Source organism: Taudactylus pleione, unplaced genomic scaffold, assembly GCF_031769625.1.
Source record: "Taudactylus pleione unplaced genomic scaffold, aTauple2 ptg000768l, whole genome shotgun sequence".
In the NCBI taxonomy this organism is placed as follows: domain Eukaryota; kingdom Metazoa; phylum Chordata; class Amphibia; order Anura; family Myobatrachidae; genus Taudactylus; species Taudactylus pleione.
In genome coordinates, this window is record NW_028285170.1 from 152265 (window position 1) to 178694 (window position 26430).

At 48.0% G+C, this 26430-nt stretch overlaps 1 protein-coding gene across 1 annotated transcript in view; it reads right to left on the reverse strand.

The window, feature by feature from the left end:
* The window catches only part of LOC148476841 (uncharacterized), a 223941-nt gene that overhangs the window by 67999 nt on the left and 129512 nt on the right, over positions 1 to 26430 (reverse strand). The window contains exons 17-18 of the mRNA XM_088457572.1: positions 7331 to 7445; positions 4896 to 5087 (exon numbers count right to left, since the gene is read on the reverse strand). Coding sequence (XP_088313698.1) covers positions 4896 to 5087; positions 7331 to 7445 — 307 coding nt within the window. The remainder of the gene's footprint in view (positions 1 to 4895; positions 5088 to 7330; positions 7446 to 26430) is intronic.

A 26430-nucleotide genomic window follows, 5' to 3' on the forward strand; every position in this document is an offset into this window, starting at 1 on the left:
AATTATTTTTCTTCGAGGTCCATAGGAATTACCTTGGGATATGAAGTTGGATCGCATCCAATGCACCAAACAGCAAAGCTTTGGAGCTCCCAGCATGCACTGGTCCTCCTCCCTACATACCCCGCCCCCAGCCATAGGCATTCATTTGTAAACAAGCCACGGCATGAGACGGAGAGTGGGGAAGGAAGAAAAATACACAAGAAACACTCAACATTCAAAGAGGGAATCTGTGAAAAAAAGGCTAAAGAACAGATCCCAACTGAGGAAAGGTGCGTCAGGGTGGGCGCCCTGTGGACCCTATAGACCTTGAAGAAAAAGAATTATCAAAGGTATGTTATACCATAATTCTGTATTTCTTATTCGGGTTCCATAGGGTCCACAGGAATTACCTTGGGGACGTCGTAAAGCAGTTCCCTGAATGGTGCGGATGCTCCTGCGCAGAGAGGAGAGTCCGCTGCCCAAAGGAAGCACCCTGGGAGGCAAACGTATCAAAAACATAAAACTGGATAAACGTATTAACGGAAGACCAAGTGGCTGCCTTGCAAAGCTGTTCAGCCGAGGCACCATGTCTTACCACCCACGATGATCCAACAGACCGAGTGGAGACCAGCCTGTGTATAGACTTGAGAAATAGTCATACGAAGCCAGCGAGCTAACGTTTGTTTGTTTGCTGGCCAACCTCGTTTGTGAAATCCATATAACACAAAGAGAGAGTCCGATTTCCTGATGGAACTGGTCCAATCCACGTAAATACGAAGGGCTCGAACCACATTCAGGGAAGCTTCACCTGCAGACAGTTCTAAGGACTGAAAGGCTGGGACTACAATGTCCTCATTTATATGAAAACGGGAAACAACCTGTGGGAGGTAGCCCGCCTTGGTATGGCAGACTGCTCTATTTTGATGAGAAATCTAATATGGAGAGCGACATGACAGAGCTGCCAAGTCAGAATCTCTGCGAGCTGACGAGGAGAAAAAGTGTTTTCCCTGTCAGCCATCTCAAGTCCACCTTATCCAAGGGTTCAAAAGGATGCTACTGCAGCGCCCTGAGAACCAAAGACAAATCCCACAGTGCCACCGGTGGGAGAAATGAAGGTTGCACCCGAAGAGCCCCCTGAAATAATGTTCTAACATCCGGCAGAGGGGCAATCTTGCACTGGAACCAAACAGTCAAAGCAGAAACTTGGACTCTCAAGGTAGCCAGGTAAAGACCTAAGTCTGATCCAATCTGAAGAAAAGCAAATACTCTTGATGACTTGAAAAACTCATATTTTCTGTGGGAACACTAAAGAAAAATTGAATGCCAAATTCTGTGATAAATGCGAGCAGAAGCAGGCTTCCTTGCTCTCAGCATCGTCTGAATCACAGAAGCCGAAAAACCCCTGGCTTTCAATACGGAAGACTCAAGAGCCATGCCGCCAAAGCCAGCCGAGGTAAATCCTGGTAAAGGCAGGGACCCTTGCATTAGCAGATCCTGACATACAGGCAGTGGAAGTGGACGGTCTATGGATAGTCATGTCAGATCGGAGAACCAATGCCTCCTGGGCCAGGAGGTCCCTCTGCATCCGCGGCTATTATACGCCCGCTGCTGTGAATGCTGTATTGTTGTGAATGCTGTATTATACACCCGCTGCTGTGAATGCTGTATTATACACCCGCTGCTGTGAATGCTGTATTATACACCCGCTGCTGTGAATGCTGTATTGCTGTGAATGCTGTATTATACACCCGCTGCTGTGAATGCTGTATTATACACCTGCTGCTGTGAATGCTGCATTGTTGTGAATGCTGTATTATACACCCGCTGCTGTGAATGCTGTATTATACACCCGCTACTGTGATGGCTGTATTATACACCCGCTACTGTGATGGCTGTATTATACACCCGCTGCTGTGATGGCTGTATTACACACCCGCTGCTGTGATGGCTGTATTACACACCTGCTGCTGTGAATGCTGTATTGTTGTGAATGCTGTATTATACACCCGCTGCTGTGAATGCTGTATTGTTGTGAATGCTGTATTATACACCCGCTGCTGTGAATGCTGTATTATACACCCGCTGCTGTGATGGCTGTATTATACACCCGCTGCTGTGAATGCTGTATTCTTGTGAATGCTGTATTATACACCCGCTGCTGTGAATACTGTATTATACACCCGCTGCTGTGATGGCTGTATTATACACCCGCTGCTGTGAATGCTGTATTGTTGTGAATGCTGTATTAAACACCCGCTGCTGTGAATGCTGTATTATACACCCGCTACTGTGATGGCTGTATTATACACCCGCTGCTGTAATGGCTGTATTATACACCCGCTGCTGTGATGGCTGTATTATACACCCGCTGCTGTGATGGCTGTATTATACACCCGCTGCTGTGATGGCTGTATTATACACCCGCTGCTGTGAATGCTGTATTCTTGTGAATGCTGTATTATACACCCGCTGCTGTGAATACTGTATTATGCACCCGCTGCTGTGATGGCTGTATTATACACCCGCTGCTGTGATGGCTGTATTATACACCCGCTGCTGTGATGGCTGTATTATACACCCACTGCTGTGATGGTTGTATTATACACCCAGTGCTGTGAAGAATGCTGTATTGCTGTGAATGCTGTATTATACATCCGCTGCTGTGAATGCTGTATTATACACCCGCTGCTGTGACGGCTGTATTATACACCCGCTGCTGTGATTGCTGTATTATACACCCGCTGCTGTGAATGCTGTATTCTTGTGAATGCTGTATTATACACCCGCTGCTGTGATGGCTGTATTATACACCCGCTGCTGTGATGGCTGTATTATACACCCGCTGCTGTGATGGCTGTATTATACACCCGCTGCTGTGAATGCTGTATTATACACCTGCTGCTGTGATGGCTGTATTATACACCCATACTGTGACTGCCGTATTATACACCCATCTGCTGTGATTGCTGTATTATACACCCGCTGCTGTGAATGCTGTATTATACACCCGCTGCTGTGAATGCTGTATTATACACCCGCTGCTGTGAATGCTGTATTATACACCCGCTGCTGTGATGGCTGTATTATACACCCGCTGCTGTGAATGCTATATTGTTGTGAATGCTGTATTACACACCCGCTGCTGTGAATGCTGTATTACACACCCGCTGCTGTGAATGCTGTATTACACACCCGCTGCTGTGAATGCTGTATTACACACCCGCTGCTGTGACGGCTGTATTGCACACCCGCTGCTGTGACGGCTGTATTGCACACCCGCTGCTGTGAGTGCTGTATTGCACACCCGCTGCTGTGATTGCTGTATTGCACACCCGCTGCTGTGAATGCTGTATTACACACCCGCTCCTGTGATGGCTGTATTACACACCCGCTGCTGTGAATGCTGTATTACACACCCGCTGCTGTGAATGCTGTATTACACACCCGCTGCTGTGAATGCTGTATTATACACCCGCTGCTGTGACGGCTGTATTGCACACCCGCTGCTGTGACGGCTGTATTGCACACCCGCTGCTGTGAGTGCTGTATTGCACACCCGCTGCTGTGAGTGCTGTATTATACACCCGCTGCTGTGACGGCTGTATTATACACCCGCTGCTGTGACGGCTGTATTATACACCCGCTGCTGTGAATGCTGTATTATACACCCGCTGCTGTGATAGCTGTATTATACTCCCGTTGCTCTGAATGCTGTATTATACACCCGCTGCTGTGAATGCTGTATTATACACCCGCTGCTCTGAATGCTGTATTATACTCCCGCTGCTCTGAATGCTGTATTATACACCCGCTGCTGTGAATGCTGTATTATACACCCGCTGCTGTGAATGCTGTATTATACTCCCGCTGCTCTGAATGCTGTATTATACACCCGCTGCTATGACTGCTGTATTATACTCCCGCTGCTCTGAATGCTGTATTATACACCCGCTGCTGTGAATGCTGTATTATACTCCCGCTGCTGTGAATGCTGTATTATACACCCGCTGCTGTGACGGCTGTATTATACACCCGCTGCTGTGACGGCTGTATTATACACCCGCTGCTGTGACGGCTGTATTATACACCCGCTGCTGTGATGGCTGTATTATACTCCCGTTGCTCTGAATGCTGTATTATACACCCGCTGCTGTGAATGCTGTATTATACACCCGCTACTCTGAATGCTGTATTATACTCCCGCTGCTCTGAATGCTGTATTATACACCCGCTGCTGTGAATGCTGTATTATATACCCGCTGCAGTGACTGCTGTATTATACTCCCGCTGCTCTGAATGCTGTATTATACACCCGCTGCTATGACTGCTGTATTATACTCCCGCTGCTCTGAATGCTGTATTATACACCCGCTGCTGTGAATGCTGTATTATACTCCCGCTGCTGTGAATGCTGTATTATACACCCGCTGCTGTGACGGCTGTATTATACACCCGCTGCTGTGACGGCTGTATTATACACCCGCTGCTGTGACGGCTGTATTATACACCCACTGCTGTGATGGCTGTATTATACTCCCGTTGCTCTGAATGCTGTATTATACACCCGCTGCTGTGAATGCTGTATTATACACCCGCTACTCTGAATGCTGTATTATACTCCCGCTGCTCTGAATGCTGTATTATACACCCGCTGCTGTGAATGCTGTATTATATACCCGCTGCAGTGACTGCTGTATTATACTCCCGCTGCTCTGAATGCTGTATTATACACCCGCTGCTGTGAATGCTGTATTATACACCCGCTGCTGTGAATGCTGTAAATGCTGTATTATACACCCGCTGCTGTGAATGCTGTATTATACTCCCAATGTCCCATTCCCAGCAATCACCTCTCCAGTCATCACCCAGACACATCCCCTGATGTTACTGTATAATGTCCCATTCCCAGCAGTCACCTCTCCTGTCAGCAGCTGAATGATCTTGTTGGTGAGTTCCAGGATCTTCTGGTCATTGTGTCTCTCATGTATCAGTGAGTGAGGTGGAGGCACCGTGATTTGGCTCTGGGTCGTGCTGAGTCCTCCTGACCCATGGGTCTGGCTGCTGAGTGTCTCACACTCACCAGATGTCTTCTTCACTACTGTGTACTCCTATGTATTGGGGGAGACAGCAAACATCACTACATACACTCCCAGATGACATCACCTCCCCAGTAATATTACTGAACAATTACTATAGCTGTAACTAATGTCACTGTGACACTCCCACATCCCCCTCACCTCCCCAGTCATGTCCCTGTATTATTACTATAGATAGAAGTGATGTCACTGTGACACTCCCAGATCCCCTCAACTCCCCAGTCATGTCCCTCTATTATTACTATAGATATAAGTGATGTCACTGTGACACTCCCAGATCCCCCTCACCTCCCCAGTCATGTCCCTGTATTATTACTATAGATATAAGTGATATCACTGTGACACTCCCAGATCCCCTCACCTCCCCAGTCATGTCCCTGTATTATTACTATAGATATAAGTGATGTCCCTGTGACACTCCCAGATCCCCTCACCTCCCCAGTCATGTCCCTGTATTATTACTATAGATATAAGTGATGTCACTGTGACACTCCCAGATCCTCTCACCTCCCCAGTCATGTCCCTGTATTATTACTATAGATATGTGATGTCACTGTGACACTCCCAGATCCCCTCACCTCCCCAGTCATGTCCCTGTATTATTACTATAGATATAAGTGGTCACTGTGACACTCCCAGATCCCCTCACCTCCCCAGTCATGTCCCTGTATTATTACTATAGATATAAGTAATGTCACAGTGACACTCCCAGATCCCCTCATCTCCCAGTCATGTCCCTGTATTATTACTATAGATATAAGTAATGTCACTGTGACACCCCCAGATCCCCTCACCTCCCCAGTCATGTCCCTGTATTATTACTATAGATATAAGTGATGTCACTGTGACACTCCCAGATCCCCTCACCTCCCCAGTCATGTCCCTCTATTATTACTATAGATATAAGTGATGTCACTGTGACACTCCCAGATCCCCTCACCTCCCCAGTCATGTCCCTGTATTATTACTATAGATATAAGTGATGTCACTGTGACACTCCCAGATCCCCTCACCTCCCCAGTCATGTCCCTGTATTATTACTATAGATATAAGTGGTCACTGTGACACTCCCAGATCCCCTCACCTCCCCAGTCATGTCCCTGTATTATTACTATAGATATAAGTAATGTCACAGTGACACTCCCAGATCCCCTCATCTCCCAGTCATGTCCCTGTATTATTACTATAGATATAAGTAATGTCACTGTGACACCCCCAGATCCCCTCACCTCCCCAGTCATGTCCCTGTATTATTACTATAGATATAAGTGATGTCACTGTGACACTCCCAGATCCCCTCACCTCCCCAGTCATGTCCCTCTATTATTACTATAGATATAAGTGATGTCACTGTGACACTCCCAGATCCCCTCACCTCCCCAGTCATGTCCCTGTATTATTACTATAGATATAAGTGATGTCACTGTGACACTCCCAGATCCCCTCACCTCCCCAGTCATGTCCCTCTATTATTACTATAGATATAAGTGATGTCCCTGTGACACTCCCAGATCCCCTCACCTCCCCAGTCATGTCCCTGTATTATTACTATAGATATAAGTGATGTCACTGTGACACTCCCAGATCCTCTCACCTCCCCAGTCATGTCCCTCTATTATTACTATAGATATAAGTGATGTCACTGTGACACTCCCAGATCCCCTCACCTCCCCAGTCATGTCCCTGTATTATTACTATAGATATAAGTGATGTCACTGTGACACTCCCAGATCCCCTCACCTCCCCAGTCATGTCCCTCTATTATTACTATAGATATAAGTGATGTCACTGTGACACTCCCAGATCCCCTCACCTCCCCAGTCATGTCCCTGTATTATTACTATAGATATAAGTGATGTCACTGTGACACTCCCAGATCCCCTCACCTCCCCAGTCATGTCCCTCTATTATTACTATAGATATAAGTGATGTCCCTGTGACACTCCCAGATCCCCTCACCTCCCCAGTCATGTCCCTGTATTATTACTATAGATATAAGTGATGTCACTGTGACACTCCCAGATCCTCTCACCTCCCCAGTCATGTCCCTCTATTATTACTATAGATATAAGTGATGTCACTGTGACACTCCCAGATCCCCTCACCTCCCCAGTCATGTCCCTGTATTATTACTATAGATATAAGTGATGTCACTGTGACACTCCCAGATCCCCTCACCTCCCCAGTCATGTCCCTGTATTATTACTACAGATATAAGTGATATCATTGTGACCCTTCCCCCCAGAACCTCTCACCTCCCCAGTCAGCACGTAGATTATCTCTAGGGTGAAGTGTAAAATCTTCTGGCTTTTGTGACTCTGGTCCTTGTCCATCTTCGGTGAAACTGTGATTTCACCACAGCTCAATCGTCTAAGAATGAATATAATAATTACACAGTCACTGCCCAGCATTACACCTCATACATACAGTCCTGAGCTCACCTTATACATCCTCATGTCCAGCACATATACCCCCCATACCCACAATCACTGCCCAGCATTACACCTCATACATACAGTTCTGGGCACACCTTATACATTCTCATGTCCAGCACATATAACCCCCATACCCACAGTCACTGCCCAGCATTACACCTCATACATACAGTCCTGAGCTCACCTTATACATCCTCATGTCCAGCACATATACCCCCCATACCCACAATCACTGCCCAGCATTACACCTCATACATACAGTTCTGGGCACACCTTATACATTCTCATGTCCAGCACATATAACCCCCATACCCACAGTCACTGCCCAGCATTACACCTCATACATACAGTCCTGGGCACACCTTATACATCCTCATGTCCAGCACATATACCCCCATACCCACAATCACTGTCCAGTATTACACCTTATACATACAGTCCTGGGCACACCTTATACATCCTCATATCCAGCACATATACCCCCCATACACACAGTCACTGCCCAGTATTACACCTTATACATACAGTCCTGTGCACAACTTATAAATTGTCATGTCCAGCACATATACCCCCTATACCCACAGTCACCGCCCAGCATTACACCTCTTACATACAGTCCTGGGCACACCTTATACATCCTCATGTCCAGCACATATACCCCCATACCCACAGTCACTGCCCAGCATTACACCCCATACATACAGTCCTGGGCACACCTTATACAGCCTCATGTCCAGCACACATACCCCCCATAGCCACTATCCAGCATTACACCTCAGACATACAGTTCTGGGCACACCTTACACATTCTCATGTCCAGCACATATACCCCGCATACCCACAGTCACAGCCCAGCATTACACCTCATACATACACTCCTGGGCACACATTATGCACCCTCATGTCCAGCACATATACCCCCTATACCCACAGTCACTGCCCAGCATTACACCTCATACATACAGTCCTGGGCACACATTATACACCCTCATGTCCAGCACATATACCCCCATACCCACAGTCACTACCCAGCATTACACCTCATACACAGTCCTGGGCACACATTATACAGCCTCATGTCCAGCACATATACCCCCCATACACACAGTCACTGCACCCCTTATACATCCTCATGTCCAGCACATATACCCCCCCCCCTACCCACAGTCACTACCCAGAATTACAGCTCATACATAGAGTCCTGGGCACACCTTATACATCCTCATGTCCAGCACATATACCCCCCATACCCACTACCCAGCATTATACCTTATACATACAGTTCTGGGCACACCTTATACATCCTCATGTCCAGCACATATACCCCCTCTACCCACAGTCACTGCCCAGCATTACACCTCATACATAGAGTCCTGGGCACACCTTATACATCCTCATGTCCAGCACATAAACCCCCCATACCCACTACCGAGCATTACACCTCATACTTACAGTTCTGGGCACACCTTATACATCCTCATGTCCAGCACATATACCCCCTCGTACACAGTCACTGCCCAGCAATACACCTCATACATAGAGGCCTGGGCACATCTTATACATCCTCATGTCCAACACAAATACCCCCATACCCACAGTCACTGCCCAGCATTACACTTTATGCATACAGTTCTGGGCACACCTTATACATCCTGATGTCCAGCACATATACCCCCCGTACACAGTCACTGCCCAGCAATACACCTCATACTTACAGTCCTGGGCACACATTATACAGGCTCATGTCCAGTACATGTACCCCCCATACACACAGTCACTGCCCAGTATTACACCTTATACATACAGTCCTGGGCACATTTTATACATCCTCATGTCCAGCACATATACCCCCTATACCCACAGTCACTGCCCAGTATTATACCTCATACATACAGCCCTGGGCACACCTTATACAGCCTCATGTCCAGCACATATACCCCCCATAACCACAGTTACTGCCCAGCATTACATCTCATGCATACAGTCCTGGGCGCACCTTACACTTCCTCATGTCCAGCACATATACCCCCATATCCACAGTCACTGCCCCGGCATTATACCTCATACATACAGTCCTGGGCACATCTTATACAGCCTCATGCCGGAGTAGTAAAAAGAGAGAGAAGGACGACTTGAACACTCAAGAATCACACTCGCAGAGAAGGAGACGGGAAACCGGTGACCAGTAACATAGCCCATATGAAGCCAGGTGCATCAGGGTAGGTGCCCGGTGGACACTATGGGCTTTGAAGAAAGAGAGTTAACAAAAGGTAAGTTCTTACCATATCTCTCATTTTCTTCTTCAGGGTCCATAGGCTCCACAGGGAGACCTTGGGGATGTACCAAAGCAGCCCTTTTAAGGATGGGGACACTCCTGTGCTCGGAGGAAAATCCGGCACCCAAAGGAAGAATCCTGAGAAGCAAAGGTATCAAATGCATAGAACCTTAGAAAGGGCTAAATTGAAGACCACGTGGCCGCCTTACAAAGCTGAACAACCGAGGTGCCACTGCGAGCTGCCCACGAGGGGTCCACAGACCGAGTAGAATGAGCAGTCACAGAAGGTGGAACCGGAAGGCCTGCCTGCGTGTGAGCCTCTGAGATAGTCATACAAAGCCATCTGGCCAATGTTTGTTTATTGGTCGACCAACCTTTCTGGTGAAATCCATAAAGCACAAACAAGGAGTCTTATTTCCTAAGGGAACTGATACGGTCCACATACATCCTGAGAGCACGGACCACATCCAATGAGGCCTCACCTGCCGAGAGGTCAGGTGACTGAAAGGCCGGTACAATAATCTCCTGGTTAATATGGAAATTAGAAACCACCTTAGGAAGAAACTCAGGGCGAGTCCAAAGCACAGCCCGGTCCAGGTGAAATATCAGAAAAGGAGGATGACAGGTGAGCGCTCCATATTCTGACACCCTTCTGGCAGATGCAATAGCCAGGAGAAAAAGTCTTAGCTGTTAACCACTTAAGTTCCACTGAATCCGGGGGTTCAAATGGAGGACCCTGGAGGGCCCGAAGTACTACTGCTAAATCCCAAGGAGCCACTGGGGGAACAAAGGGAGGTTGAATCCAGAGGACACCCTGGAGGAAGGTGAGGACATCCGGTAGCGGAGCAATTCCTCGTTGGAACCAAACAGAAAGTGCAGAGACATGTACTTTCAGGTCCAATCCAGCTTGAAGGAATGCCAATATCCTGGCTATACCAAAAACACCTGAGGATCGTAATCCCGAGAGCGACACCGCTGGAAATATGTATGCCACACTCTGTCGAAGATCCTGGCAGAGGCAGGTTTACGTGCTTTAAGCATCATGGTGATGACAGAGCTAGAGAATCCTTTGGACCTTAGGAGGGATGTCTCAAGAGCCACGCCGTCAAAGACAGAAGATCCAGGTCCGGGTAAAGGCAAGGACCCTGAGATAACAGGTCTGGACGTTGAGGTAGCAGGAATGGAGTGTTGATGGAAAGACTCCGAAGATCTCAGTACCAATGACGTCTGGGCCAAGCTGGTGCCACCAGCAGGACCATGCCTCCGTGCTGCTTGAACTTCCGAAGAACCCGAGGAAGCAGGGATACTAGAGGAAATAGGTACGCAAACTGGAAGGTCCATTTCACTGACAGAGCATCCACTAAGCTTGCTTCGGCATCTCTTGTTCTGGACCTGTACACCGGTAACGTGTGATTGTGTCGGGATGCCATGAGGTCCACCTCTGGGAGCCCCCATTTGTCCAGTAGGAGTTGAAACACCTCTTGGTGAAGAGACCACACCTCTGGATGCACGTTATGGCGGCTGAGGAAGTCTGTTCACAATTGAGAACTCCCGGGATGAACACTGCCGAAATTGCTGGGAAGTGATACTCTGCCAATGTCAGAATGCGGGACACTTCTGCCATTGCTGCCCAACTTCAAGTGCCTCCTTGATGGTTGATGTAAGCCACCATGATGGCGTTGTCAGACCTGCACAGGCTTTCCTTGAAAAAGGTGTTGAACCATCTTGAGGGCCTTGTACACTGCCTGGAGTTCCAATATGTTGATTGGAAGTATTGTCTCGACTGCAGTCCATTGACCCTGAAAGGTGTGAGGACCGGTCACTGCGCCCCATCCCCAAAGACTGGCGTCCATTATCAGGAGAACCCAGTCCGGGATCCAAAAGGGGCGACCCTTGGTGAGATGAGCTGTTTGCAGCCACCAAGATAGAGACAGACACATCTCCGGAGAAAGTACCAGCTTCTGAGTCCTGATCCGGTGGGGTAATCTGTTCCACTTGGATAATATCAGCCCCTGCAGGGGCCTTGAATGGAACTGAGGATATTCCACCATGTCGAATGTGAACACCATGGACCACAGTACCTGCATCGCCGAGTGTACCGAAACCCGGTGACTACGGAGGCAACTGCGCACTCGCAGATCTTTTCTGGAGTTAGAAAGATACTCTGCTTATGAGAATCCAGGAAGGCTCCCAAATGAACCATCCTCTGTGAGGGAATTAGGGAGGACTTTTTCCATTTGATCAACCACCCGTATGCCCGAAGACGTCAGGTGCAGGTGTTGTAGTACCCAACAAGAGGAAAGGGCAGCGCCCGAAACTGGAAATGACGGTGCAGAATAGCAAATCACAGAGAACGTTGGTGAGAAGGCGCTATGGGTACATGTAGGTATGCATCCTGAATATCAAGAGAAACCATGTAATCCCCGGGTTCCATAGCCAGTATGATGAATCGTAGTTTCCATCCTGAACCTGGGCACTCTGAAGAACTTGTTCAGAGATTTAAGGTTGAGGATAGGCCCATGAGACCCATTCGGCTTTTGAACCAGAGTAGAATAACAAGAGATATGGTAAGAACTTACCTTTGTTATCTCTGTTTCTACGAAGTTCATAGGGTCCACAGGGTTGACCTTGGGGTATAGCTGGATCTGGATCCACGGGCACCACGCAGTTAAAGCTTTAGCTGCTCCCAGGATGCTCTTGGGTCCATCCTCTTCTATACCCCGCCCCTGAGCCACAGGCACCTCAGTTGGTAAGCAGCCCAGGCCGGAGAAGGAGACTAAACAGAGAGAAGGAAGACTGGAACACACAAGAAAACCATACTCACAGAAATGGGAGACGGAAAACCGGTGACCAGCAACACAGCCCATTTGAAGCCAGGTGCGTCAGGACGGGTGCCCTGTGGACCCTATGGACTTCGTAGAAACAGAGATAACAAAGGTAAGTTCTTACCATATCTCTTGTTTTCTACTTCAGGGTCCATAGGGGGTCCACAGGGTTGACCTTGGGGATGTCCCAAAGCAGCTCAACTAAGTGCGGGGACGCTCCTGTGCAGAAAGGAGAGTCCTGCGCCCAAAGGATGCATCCTGAGAGGCAAATGTGTCAAACGCATAAAACCTCAAAAACGTCTGAATGGAAGACCAAGTGGCTGCCTTGCACAGCTGAACCGCGGAGGCCCCACGTCTAGCAGCCCAAGAAAGACCCACAGACCGAGTGGAATGAGCCTTAACAGAGGCTGGAACAGGTAAACCTTCCTGTACATAAGCCTCACGAATCACAGAACAAAGCCAACGGGCAACAGTTTGTTTGTTGGCAGGCCAACCCCTCTTATGAAAACCAAAGAGGACAAACAAAGAATCGGACCTTCTTACAGAAGCAGTCCGATCCACATAAACTCTGAGAGCACGGACAACGTCCAACGAAGCCTCACCAGCTGTAAGATCAGGTGACTGAAAAGCAGGCACCACAAGTTCCTGATTGATGTGGAACTTACGAGACTACTTTAAGCAAAAACTCAGGACGCGTGCGAAGCACCGCTCTGTCCTGGTGAAAAATTAAGAAGGGGGGACTACAAGAAAGCACCCCCAACTCAGATACCCTCCTGGCTAAAGTAATTGCCAGGAGAAACAGTCTTAAGTGTTAGCCACTTGAGGTCAACCGACTCAAGAGGCTCAAAAGGAGGTCCCTGCAGGACCCGAAGAACCACCGCCAAGTCCCACGGAGCCACTGGAGGCATAAAGGGAGGCTGTATTCGAAGAACACCTTGGAAAAAGGTGTGAACATCAGGCAGTGTAGCGATCCTACGTTGGAACCACACAGCCAGAGCCGACACATGAACCTTCAGGGAGGCCAGACGTAAGCCTAGGTCAAGACCTGACTGAAGAAATGCCAAAATCCTAGAAACCCTGAACACCTGAGGATCAAAGTTTCTGGACTCCCACTACTGAAAGTAAGTGTGCCACACCCTGTGGTAAATCCGAGCTGAGGCAGGTTTACGCGCATAGTACTGATGACAGAGCTTGAAAACCCCCGAGACCTTAAGACGGCTGTCTCAAGAGCCACGCCGTCAAAGACAGTCGACCCAGATCCGGGTAAAGGCAGGGCCCCTGAGACAGCAGGTCCCGACGCTGAAGAAGGTACGGAACGTCGATGGACAAGCTCTTGAGATCGGAGTACCAAGGACGTCTGGGCCATGCTGGAGCCACCAGCAGAAACGTGCCTCCGTCATGTTTGATTTTTCTTAGCACCCGAGGCAGCAGGGAGATCGGAGGAAACAGGTACGCTAGGTGAAATGTCCATTTCACCGACAGCGCGTCCACCAGACTTGCGCCTGCGTCCCTTGTCCTTGAGCCAAAAACGGGCAACTTGTAGTTGTGACGGGAAGCCATCAGGTCCAACTCCGGCAGTCCCCATTTGTCCACGAGAAGTTGAAACACCTCCGGGTGAAGCAACCATTCCCCTGGGTGCACGTCGTGACGGCTGAGGAAGTCCGCCTCCCAGTTGAGGACTCCCGGGATGAAGACTGCCGAGATTGCAGGAAGGTGGCTCTCCGCCCAAGCCAGGATGCGAGATACCTCCAACATCGCCGTTCGACTGCGAGTTCCTCCCTGGTGATTGATGTACGCCACCGTGGTGGCGTTGTCGGATTGCACCTGTACCGCCCTTCCATGAAGAGTGGTGCCTGACGACAGCAGAGTCCTGTACACGGCCCGCAGCTCCAGAACGTTTATGGGAAGAACTGCTTCCTCCGCAGACCAACGGCCCTGAAGAGACAACGAGCCGGTCACTGCCCCCCAACCCCGGAGACTGGCAATTGTCGTGAGCAAAACCCAGTCCGGGATCCAAAAGGGGCGACCCTCGATGAGATGAGCTGGCTGAAGCCACCAAGCTAGAGACCGGCGCACTTCCGGGGACAAGACCAGCATCTGGGATTGCATATCAATGTGTGCTGGGAGCTGTGTTATTCCCCCTCATATATCACTGTACAGTCCTCTCGCCTATATAATAATAATACCACATATCAGTGTGTGCTGGGAGCTGTGTTATTCCCCCTCATATATCACTGTACAGTCCCCTCTCCCCTATATAATAATAATACCACATATCAGTGTGTGCTGGGAGCTGTGTTATTCCCCCTCATATCACTGTACGGTCCCCTCTCCCCTATATAATAATAATACCACATATCAGTGTGTGCTGGGAGCTGTGTTATTCCCCCTCATATATCACTGTACTGTCCCCTCCCCCCTATATAATAATACCACATATCAGTGTGTGCTGGGAGCTGTGTTATTTCCCCTCATATATCACTGTACAGTCCCCTCTCCCCTATATAATAATAATACCACATATCAGTGTGTGCTGGGAGCTGTGTTATTCCCCCTCATATATCACTGTACAGTCCCCTCTCCCTATATAATAATACCACATATCTATCAGTGTGTGCTGGGAGCTGTTATTCCCCCCCCCCTATTATTACACTATACAGTCCCATGCCCCCTATATAATAATACCACATATCAGTGTGTGCTGGGAGCTGTGTTATTCCCCCTCATATATCACTGTACAGTCCCCTCCCCCTATATAATAATAATACCACATATCAGTGTGTGCTGGAAGCTGTAATATTCCCCCTCATATATCACTGTACAGGACCCTCTCCCCTATATAATAATAATACCACATATCAGTATGTGCTGGGAGTTGTGTTATTCCCCCTCATATATCACTGTACTGTCCCCTCTCCCCTATATAATAATAATACCACATATCAGTGTGTGCTGGAAGCTGTAATATTCCCCCTCATATATCACTGTACAGGACCCTCCCCCTATATAATAATAATACCACATATCAGTGTGTGCTGGAAGCTGTAATATTCCCCCTCATATATCACTGTACAGGACCCTCTCCCCTATATAATAATAATACCACATATCAGTGTATGCTGGGAGCTGTGTTATTCCCCCTCATATATCACTGTACTGTCCCCTCTCCCCTATATAATAATAATACCACATATCAGTGTGTGCTGGGAGCTGTGTTATTCCCCCTCATATATCACTGTACGGTCCCCTCTCCCCTATATAATAATAATATCACATATCAGTGTGTGCTGGGAGCTGTGTTATTCCCCCTCATATATAACTGTACAGTCCCCTCTCCCTATATAATAATAATACCACATATCAGTGTGTGCTGGGAGCTGTGTTATTCCCCCTCATATCACTGTACGGTCCCCTCTCCCCTATATAATAATAATACCACATATCAGTGTGTGCTGGGAGCTGTGTTATTCCCCCTCATATATCACTGTACGGTCCCCTCCCCCCTATATAATAATACCACATATCAGTGTGTGCTGGGAGCTGTGTTATTTCCCCTCATATATCACTGTACAGTCCCCTCTCCCCTATATAATAATAATACCACATATCAGTGTGTGCTGGGAGCTGTGTTATTCCCCCTCATATATCACTGTACAGTCCCCTCTCCCTATATAATAATACCACATATCTATCAGTGTGTGCTGGGAGCTGTTATTCCCCCCCCCCTATTATTACACTATACAGTCCCATGCCCCCTATATAATAATACCACATATCAGTGTGTGCTGGGAGCTGTGTTATTCCCCCTCATATATCACTGTACAGTCCCCTCCCCCTATATAATAATAATACCACATATCAGTGTGTGCTGGAAGCTGTAATATTCCCCCTCATATATCACTGTACAGGACCCTCTCCCCTATATAATAATAATACCACATATCAGTATGTGCTGGGAGTTGTGTTATTCCCCCTCATATATCACTGTACTGTCCCCTCTCCCCTATATAATAATAATACCACATATCAGTGTGTGCTGGAAGCTGTAATATTCCCCCTCATATATCACTGTACAGGACCCTCCCCCTATATAATAATAATACCACATATCAGTGTGTGCTGGAAGCTGTAATATTCCCCCTCATATATCACTGTACAGGACCCTCTCCCCTATATAATAATAATACCACATATCAGTGTATGCTGGGAGCTGTGTTATTCCCCCTCATATATCACTGTACTGTCCCCTCTCCCCTATATAATAATAATACCACATATCAGTGTGTGCTGGGAGCTGTGTTATTCCCCCTCATATATCACTGTACGGTCCTCTACCCTATATAATAATACCACATATCAGTGTGTGCTGGGAGCTGTGTTATTCCCCTCATATATCACTGTACGGTCCCCTCTCCCCTATATAATAATAATATCACATATCAGTGTGTGCTGGGAGCTGTGTTATTCCCCCTCATATATAACTGTACAGTCCCCTCCCTCCTATATAATAATAATATAATATATACAGGACACGTTACCTGGCTCTGGCTGTCAGGAATGTCTATGACAAAATGGCAGCTAAAGCCCCTGTGGCCCCGCCCCCCTGCTCTGTGACTGGGAGACTATAAGAATATGGCCGCCGGTCACCGTACATGAAGACACCATTATGCTATACGTCTGTTATTCTAGTGATGAAGCTGTGAGCGGCAGGTGCAGGTGGCTGCTAGTTACAGGACGTCCTTCCCACTTTGTGCCACCTGATTGGCTACTCGCTGCTGCCAATCACCGCACTGACGGGAATGAGAGATTGCAACCTGATGACGTCAGAGGGAACGGACCAATACTCAGCCAATCAGTTCTTACTTCCGGGCTGTGCGTTCCACCCTACTTTCGGTATATGCGTTCCACACACAGGAAATGTGATCTCGCCTCATCCGTTGTTGCTGCTTCTCGGTGGTCCATCCAGAGTGTCCGGCAGCAGCAGGTAATTGTGTCCTACTTTACAGGGGGAGCAGCCTGTGGTGTCCTGTTATTATCATTATACAGGGGGAGCAGCCTGTGCTGTCCTGTTACTAATATTATACAGGGGGAGCAGCCTGTGGTGTCCTGTTATTAATATTATACAGGGGGAGCAGCCTGTGGTGTCCTGTTATTAATATTATACTGGGGTAGCAGCCTGTGGTGTCCTGTTACTATTATTATACAGGGGGAGCAGCCTGTGCTGTCCTGTTACTATTATTATACAGGGGGAGCAGCCTGTGGTGTCCTGTTATTAATATTATACTGGGGTAGCAGCCTGTGGTGTCCTGTTACTATTATTATACAGGGGGAGCAGCCTGTGGTGTCCTGTTATTAATATTATACTGGGGGAGCAGCCTGTGGTGTCCTGTTACTATTATTATACAGGGGGAGCAGCCTGTGGTGTCCTGTTATTATTATACAGAGAGTGACCTGTGGTGTCCTGTTGTTATTATTATACAGGGGGAGCAGCCTGTGTTGTCCTGTTATTATTATACAGGGGGAGTGACCTGTGGTGTCCTGTTATTATTATTATACAGGGGGAGTGACCTGTGGTATCCTGTTATTATTATTTATTATTATACAGGGGGAGTGACCTGTGGTGTCCTGTTATTATTATTATACAGGGGGAGTGACCTGTGGTGTCCTGTTATTATTATTATACAGGGGGAGTGACCTGTGGTGTCCTGTTATTATTATACAGGGGGAGTGACCTGTGGTGTCCTGTTATTATTATTATACAAGGGGAGTGACCTGTGGTGTCCTGTTATTATTATTATACAGGGGGAGTGACCTGTGGTGTCCTGTTATAGTAGCAGTTGCAGAGTAATAATAACAGTAATGAGTGGTCAGGGAATAACACATAATAGATATAACATGTATATACCATATGATACATAACAGGAGCTGGGGAAGGATTGTGCTCCCTGTGGGAGGTATCAGTAGTATTTGGGGTGTGCTATATCACTGCCCTGTTTCTTCCCCTACATCGCGGCTAGGCAGCTGCTGGTTAGGTCGCAATTCACTTATTTCCCTGTCCCTTTCGTGTGGGCGTGTAATACAGCTGGGCGACGATGAGCTTTTCTGCACCTCCAGACCCAGCGTACCTCCAGGTGCCACAAGCTGCATTACAGACCGGGCTGCTGTGTTGAACCCAGGTAAGATCTTCTTACTTGGGGGTGGGCGTGGGTAACTAGGCTTAATTAAGGGGGTAACTAAACTTAATTAGGGGGGAAATAGAGCAGCGTGGGTGCCCACTGTCCAGGTAACTTCGGTGTATTTATTTATTACCAGTTATTTATATAGCGCACACATATTCCGCAGTGCTTTACAGAGACTATTTGTCCATTCACATCAGCCCCTGCCCCAGTGGAGCTTACACTCTATATTCCCTATCACATGCTCACACACATACACGCTAGGGTTAATTTTTGTTGGGAGCCAATTAACCTATCAGAATAAATTTGGAGTGTGGGTGGAAACCGGAGCACCCGGAGGAAACCCACACAAGCACAGGGAGAATATACAAACTCCACACTGTTAGGGCCGAAGTGGGAAATGAACCCACAACCTCAGTGCTGTGAGGCAGTAACGCTAACCATTACACTGCCTGTGCTGCCAAGACTGCCCCCAGTAGTGTCCCCCTATGTATTGCCCCTTAGAGTGCCCCCAGCACTGTCCCTCCTATGTTATGTGCCCCCAGTAGTGTCCCTCCCTATGTATTGCCCCTTAGAGTGCCCCTGTAGTGTTCCCCCCTATGTATTGCGCCTTAGAGTGCCCCAAGAAGTGGTCCCCCATGCCGCTTACAAATACATACTTACCTTAATCCTCGCTCCTGCTCCCGCCACTCCCCTGCGCACCTCTGTCCTCCCACGCCGGGAGCCGGAAGGCTGTGCATGGCAGCGGCAGGTGTAGGAGCGAGAATTAAGGTAAGTATGTATTTGTAAGCAGCATGGGTGACCACTTCTGGGGACACTCTAAGGAGCAATACATAGGGGGGGGACACTGATAGGGAGGATGTGACTGGACGCCCTTCGTTTAGGCCGTCCCTGGTCATGGGTTAGCGCTTTCGAACTCCCACTCACCGTCGGTGACTGCCTGTCACTGACTCCGCTCACTGCGCCGTGGGTGTGTAACAATGCTGCCACCACCAAACTCTACCATCGGCGTTTGGAACCGCTTTTTACGTTACCCTCAGGCTCCTACCTCGGCACCTGGAACCGCTTCTGCTGTGTATGCGTTTGATTAACTGCGGACACACCTCCTGTTTGGTGTCGGCTGTTCCCACCTGATCCCTCGCAATGGACCAGGTCTGCACGGTAGCTTGGCAGAGGGCTTGAACTTGGAGATTATGAGCTCTTACCCAGAACAGCAGGAGAACAGAATAGTGTTTTGCGCAATTCTGTTGGGCGCAGGGTACAGATGTAGTAGAATTTAAAGGCAAAAGATGTTTATTGCTCTCAGTCTTAAAAAAGGCCGTCCCTTCGGATTGAAGGGGAATATCAGCATACATAAGATGTTATAGGAATTCTTCTCCACACAGGATTTACAAGGATGTACACATACAGGGCTCACAGTCCCTCTTTTTATATAATTCTTACACACATCATCACAGGGGGCAAATCCACCCTGTGTTCCTCATATTAACCACATATTACATTTCAAAGGAGTCCCCCAAACCTAAACAAAACTGATTTATCATACAGTATAACATGTTGATGTAACATTTCACAGGAAATAGTAAATGACGTTCATCCTTCCCAATGGAAGTATCAATCAGTTTGGCATTCCCAACCCTAACGCATTCAGTGACATCCAAAAGGTTCTTAAAAACAGATTGTCTTTTCACAGGAAGTTCTGTACCTGAAGGGTTTGGCCATATGACACCATTCACACCTTCACACAGTAACCTTCCAGCCAGAGGTCACTGACCACAACAGGTCTTCCTATTCATCAGACCTCCTGCTAGTTTCTGCAGACACAGAGGCTGTCATGTCATATTCAGGCATATATTCAAGAAGTGCATTTTCTCTACAAAATATACATTTAAACCACATAGTGCAAAGCCTATTAAATATACGTTACTTCATGCACTAATGCATTGCAGAGCAGCTAGAGTGCATTACAGCAATACATATATATTTTAATACAGTTTATTATAAACCATGTGCAGTGTGCTTTTATACTGTGTCCTCACTGGGACCGTAACTGTTTCAGCGCTGGTTGCAGTGGCTCCCAGCATGCAGCCACCCTCTACCTACACTCCCCCAGTGCAGCCACCCTCTACCTACACTCCCCCAGTGCAGCCACCCTCTACCTACACTCCCCCAGTGCAGCCACCCTCTACCTACACTCCCCCAGTGCAGCCACCCTCTACCTACACTCCCCCAGTGCAGCCACCCTCTACCTACACTCCCCCAGTGCAGCCACCCTCTACCTACACTCCCCCAGTGCAGCCACCCTCTACCTACACTCCCCCAGTGCAGCCACCCTGTACCTACACTCCCCCAGTGCAGCCACCCTGTACCTACACTCCCCCAGTGCAGCCACCCTGTACCTACACTCCCCCAGTGCAGCCACCCTCTACCTACACTCCCCCAGTGCAGCCACCCTGTACCTACACTCCCCCAGTGCAGCCACCCTCTACCTACACTCCCCCAGTGCAGCCACCCTCTACCTACACTCCCCCAGTGCAGCCACCCTCTACCTACACTCTCCCAGTGCAGCCACCCTCTACCTACACTCCCCCAGTGCAGCCACCCTCCACCTACACTCCCCCAGTGCAGCCACCCTCTACCTACACTCCCCCAGTGCAGCCACCCTCTACCTACACTCCCCCAGTGCAGCCACCCTGTACCTACACTCCCCCAGTGCAGCCACACTCTACCTACACTCCCCCAGTGCAGCCACACTCTACTTACACTCCCCCAGTGCAGCCACCCTCTACCTACACTCCCCCAGTGCAGCCACCCTCTACCTACACTCCCCCAGTGCAGCCACCCTCTACCTACACTCCCCCAGTGCAGCCACACTCTACCTACACTCCCCCAGTGCAGCCACCCTCTACCTACACTCCCCCAGTGCAGCCACCCTGTACCTACACTCCCCCAGTGCAGCCACACTCTACCTACACTCCCCCAGTGCAGCCACCCTCTACTTACACTCCCCCAGTGCAGCCACCCTCTACTTACACTCCCCCAGTGCAGCCACCCTCTACTTACACTCCCCCAGTGCAGCCACCCTGTACCTACACTCCCCCAGTGCAGCCACCCTGTACCTACACTCCCCCAGTGCAGCCACCCTCTACCTACACTCCCCCAGTGCAGCCACACTCTACCTACACTCCCCCAGTGCAGTGGGTCCAGGCCACGGCATATAAAACATTAAAAAACACACTTATTAATACTCAGCGCGTAGCGCAGAGTATACATTTACAATGGGCACCTGGCGCCTTTTTGTCCTTTTAAAAATGGTGGCACAGCACGGGGGTTAACCCCTTCAGTGCTGTGGCAGCCATTAACCCTGTGTGGCCTGCCTCCGGCCACACCGTGTATTAATGCTTTTCAGGTATGTTAGGAGTAAGTGCTTGCTGGGTGTCGTGTCTGTGAATAACTAAATTATACAAGTACTTAATAGATAATATTTAGCGTTATGAGTGAAATAGTTGCTGAAGCCTATAATAATAAGATGAGTGTATAATAAGTGTGTAAGTAATACAGAAACACCTGGAGTGATTATACATTAGGGATGTGCAGGCTCGGTTCCGTTCGGTTCTTTTTACCGAATCTTATTGGCTATCCAAAACTCGTGACAGTTGAAACCCAATAAGATCCGGTAAAAAGAACCGAACGGAACCGAGTAGAACCGAGCCTGCACATCCCTATTATACATTGGTGACTACTAGTCAGACTTTCTCTGACCCTTACGTCCTGTGTGTAATAGGGGTAGGGGGATGTAGCCTCAGTCTTAGAGAATAGTCCTGTTTGTCTATAACCATAAAACTGTTGTATTTGCTCTCACATAATGTTATATCCTGGAATAACCGCATATAGACCCCCATTGGAGCCCCCGCTGTACCGGAGTAGAATTGGGAATGTACAGTATAACTGATAATGACGCTGCCTGTTGTGAGGAAGTATGTCACTGCCTGTATACCAGTGTCCTGATTACTGCCGGTATAGACAGACCCCATATCCCAGGTTATCATCCCATCTGGTGAGGCCATCAGAGCTGCTGGTTACATGGGAAGGAAGCTTAGTCCTATGTAGTCTCAGATGTCCATCACGGCATACGCCGACTCGAGATTGCCTGTCCCTGACAGGATGAGGGCTGCCTGGTCGGCACATTCTGTGTGTATGTATCTAATGCTGCTAGTGGTCTGAGTATTGTCCCTGCCCTGCTGGCCTTTGCTGCCACCTTGTGTCCATGTATAGTTATTGGTAGGGTTCCTTATAGCCCCTTACATCATAGAGGTCTCACTGCTTCCCTATTATGCATTGCCCCTGCTCTGATGGCCTCTGCTGCCACCTTGTGTCCGTGTATAGTTATTGGTAGGGTTCCTCATAGCCGCTTACATCATAGAGGTCTCTCTCGCTGCTTCCCTATTATACATTGTCCCTGCTCTGATGGCCTCTGCTGCCACCTTGTGTCCGTGTATAGTTATTGGTAGGGTTCCTCATAGCCGCTAACATCATAGAGGTTTCTCTCGCTGCTTCCCTATTGCACAGTGTTGTTGGCCATAGTAGCGCTTTCCTGGCCTTTCTGGATGTCTTCATGATGATATTTTTCCATCCTTGTATTTCTCTCACAGCGGAGGCTTCTTCCCTTTGTTAGATCTTAGATGTTCAGCTCCTCCTAGATGTTGTCCCAGTAAGCAATGGACATATAGTAAAATCTGATATAATTTGGATTTTTCTTAATTTTTATTCTCTCTCTGTAGCTAAATTTGGTTTCCACACTCGGTCCCTGTTTCCAGCTCACCACTAATTCTCCTGTGGATCACGCCTGGTCATTACTAGGATCCTTGCTGTTATATTTGTGCTGTGTTCTCTATTAGAGTAAAACTGGTGTAATAATAGTTTCTTTGCAAACAGCTGTAAATGGCCTTCCCATTGGATACATCCCACTGGCTATGTCCCATTGTATATGTAAGATAAAAGGATAATCCCTGGCTGAGGAGATAAATGTTGTCCTTATTGAGGACTCGATCGGAAAGATTGCTTATTGACTGACTTGGGCTCTATGGCTGGGGGGAAAGTGGAGTCTTACTGGTCACTCATTGTTGCATGTCTGACTGTGTTATATGTGTTCCCTGTGATATCTGTTATATTTATTCTATTTATTCCTAGACAGTCCTGCTGTAAGGAACCAGAGTCTTTATTACACATCATACATTCTGTATACTCTCTGATTCACTGAGGATGGACAAGGACGGGAGTAACCGGACTGAGAGGATCTTACATCTCACCCTGGAGATCATCTATCTGCTGACTGGGGAGGTGAGAGGGTCTGGGGGTGTCACAGGACATCACTTATATGTATAGTAATAATACAGGGACATGACTGGGGGGGTGAGGGGGATCTGGGTGTGTCACAGTGACATCACTTATATCTATAGTAATAATACAGGGACATGACTGGGGAGGTGAGAGGGTCTGGGAGTGTCAGTGACATCACTAATATCTATAGTAATAATACAGGGACATGACTAGGTAGGTGAGGGGATCTGGGAGTGTCACAGTGACATCACTTATATCTATAGTAATAATACAGGGACATGACTGGGGAGGTGAGGGGATCTGGGAGTATCACAGTGACATCACTTATATCTATCGTAATAATACAGGGACATGACTGGGGAGGTGAGGGGATCTGGGAGTGTCACAGTGACATCACATATCTATAGTAATAATACAGGGACATGACTGGGGAGGTGAGGGGATCTGGGAGTGTCATAGTGACATCACTTATATCTATAGTAATAATACAGGGACATGACTGGGGAGGTGAGGATCTGGGGGTGTCACAGTGACATCACTTATATCTATAGTAATAATACAGGGACATGACTGGGGAGGTGAGGGGATCTGGGAGTGTCACAGTGACATCACTTATACCTATAGTAATAATACAGGGACATGACTGGGGAGGTGAGGGGATCTGGGAGTGTCACAGTGACATCACTTATATCTATAGTAATAATACAGGGACATGACTGGGGAGGTGAGGGGATCTGGGAGTGTCACAGTGACATCACATATCTATAGTAATAATACAGGGACATGACTGGGGAGGTGAGGGGATCTGGGAGTGTCACAGTGACATCACTTATATCTATAGTAATAATACAGGGACATGACTGGGGAGGTGAGGGGATCTGGGGGTGTCACAGTGACATCACTTATATCTATAGTAATAATACAGGGACATGACTGGGGAGATGAGAGGATCTGGGAGTGTCACAGTGACATCACATATCTATAGTAATAATACAGGGACATGACTGGGGAGGTGAGGGGATCTGGGAGTGTCACAGTGACATCACTTATATCTATAGTAATAATACAGGGACATGACTGGGGAGGTGAGGGGATCTGGGAGTGTCACAGTGACATCACTTATATCTATAGTAATAATACAGGGACATGACTGGGGAGGTGAGAGGGTCTGGGAGTGTCACAGTGACCACTTATATCTATAGTAATAATACAGGGACATGACTGGGGAGGTGAGGGGATCTGGGAGTGTCACAGTGACATCACTTATATCTATCGTAATAATACAGGGACATGACTGGGGAGGTGAGGGGATCTGGTAGTGTCACAGTGACATCACTTATATCTATAGTAATAATACAGGGACATGACTGGGGAGGTGAGGGGATCTGGGAGTGTCACAGTGACATCACTTATATCTATAGTAATAATACAGGGACATGACTGGGGAGGTGAGGGGATCTGGGAGTGTCACAGTGACATCACTTATATCTATAGTAATAATACAGGGACATGACTGGGGAGGTGAGGGGATCTGGGAGTGTCACAGTGACATCACTTATATCTATAGTAATAATACAGGGACATGACTGGGGAGGTGAGGGGATCTGAGAGTGTCACAGTGATATCACATATATCTATAGTAATAATACAGGGACATGACTGGGGAGGTGAGGGGATCTGGGAGTGTCACAGTGACATCACTTATATCTATAGTAATAATACAGGACATGACTGGGGAGGTGAGGGGATCTGGGGGTGTCACAGTGACATCACCTATATCTATAGTAATAATACAGGGACATGACTGGGGAGGTGAGGGGATCTGGGAATGTCACAGTGATATCACATATTTATAGTAATAATACAGGGACATGACTGGGGAGGTGAGAGGATCTGGGAATGTCACAGTGACATCACTTATATCTATAGTAATAATACAGGGACATGACTGGGGAGGTGAGAGGATCTGGGAGTGTCACAGTGACATCACTTATATCTATAGTAATAATACAGGGACATGACTGGGGAGGTGAGAGGATCTGGGGGTGTCACAGTGACATCACTTATATCTATAGTAATAATACAGGGACATGACTGGGGAGGTGAGGGGATCTGGGGGTGTCACAGTGACATCACCTATATCTATAGTAATAATACAGGGACATGACTGGGGAGGTGAGGGGATCTGGGAATGTCACAGTGACATCACTTATATCTATAGTAATAATACAGGGACATGACTGGGGAGGTGAGGGGATCTGGGGGTGTCACAGTGACATCACTTATATCTATAGTAATAATACA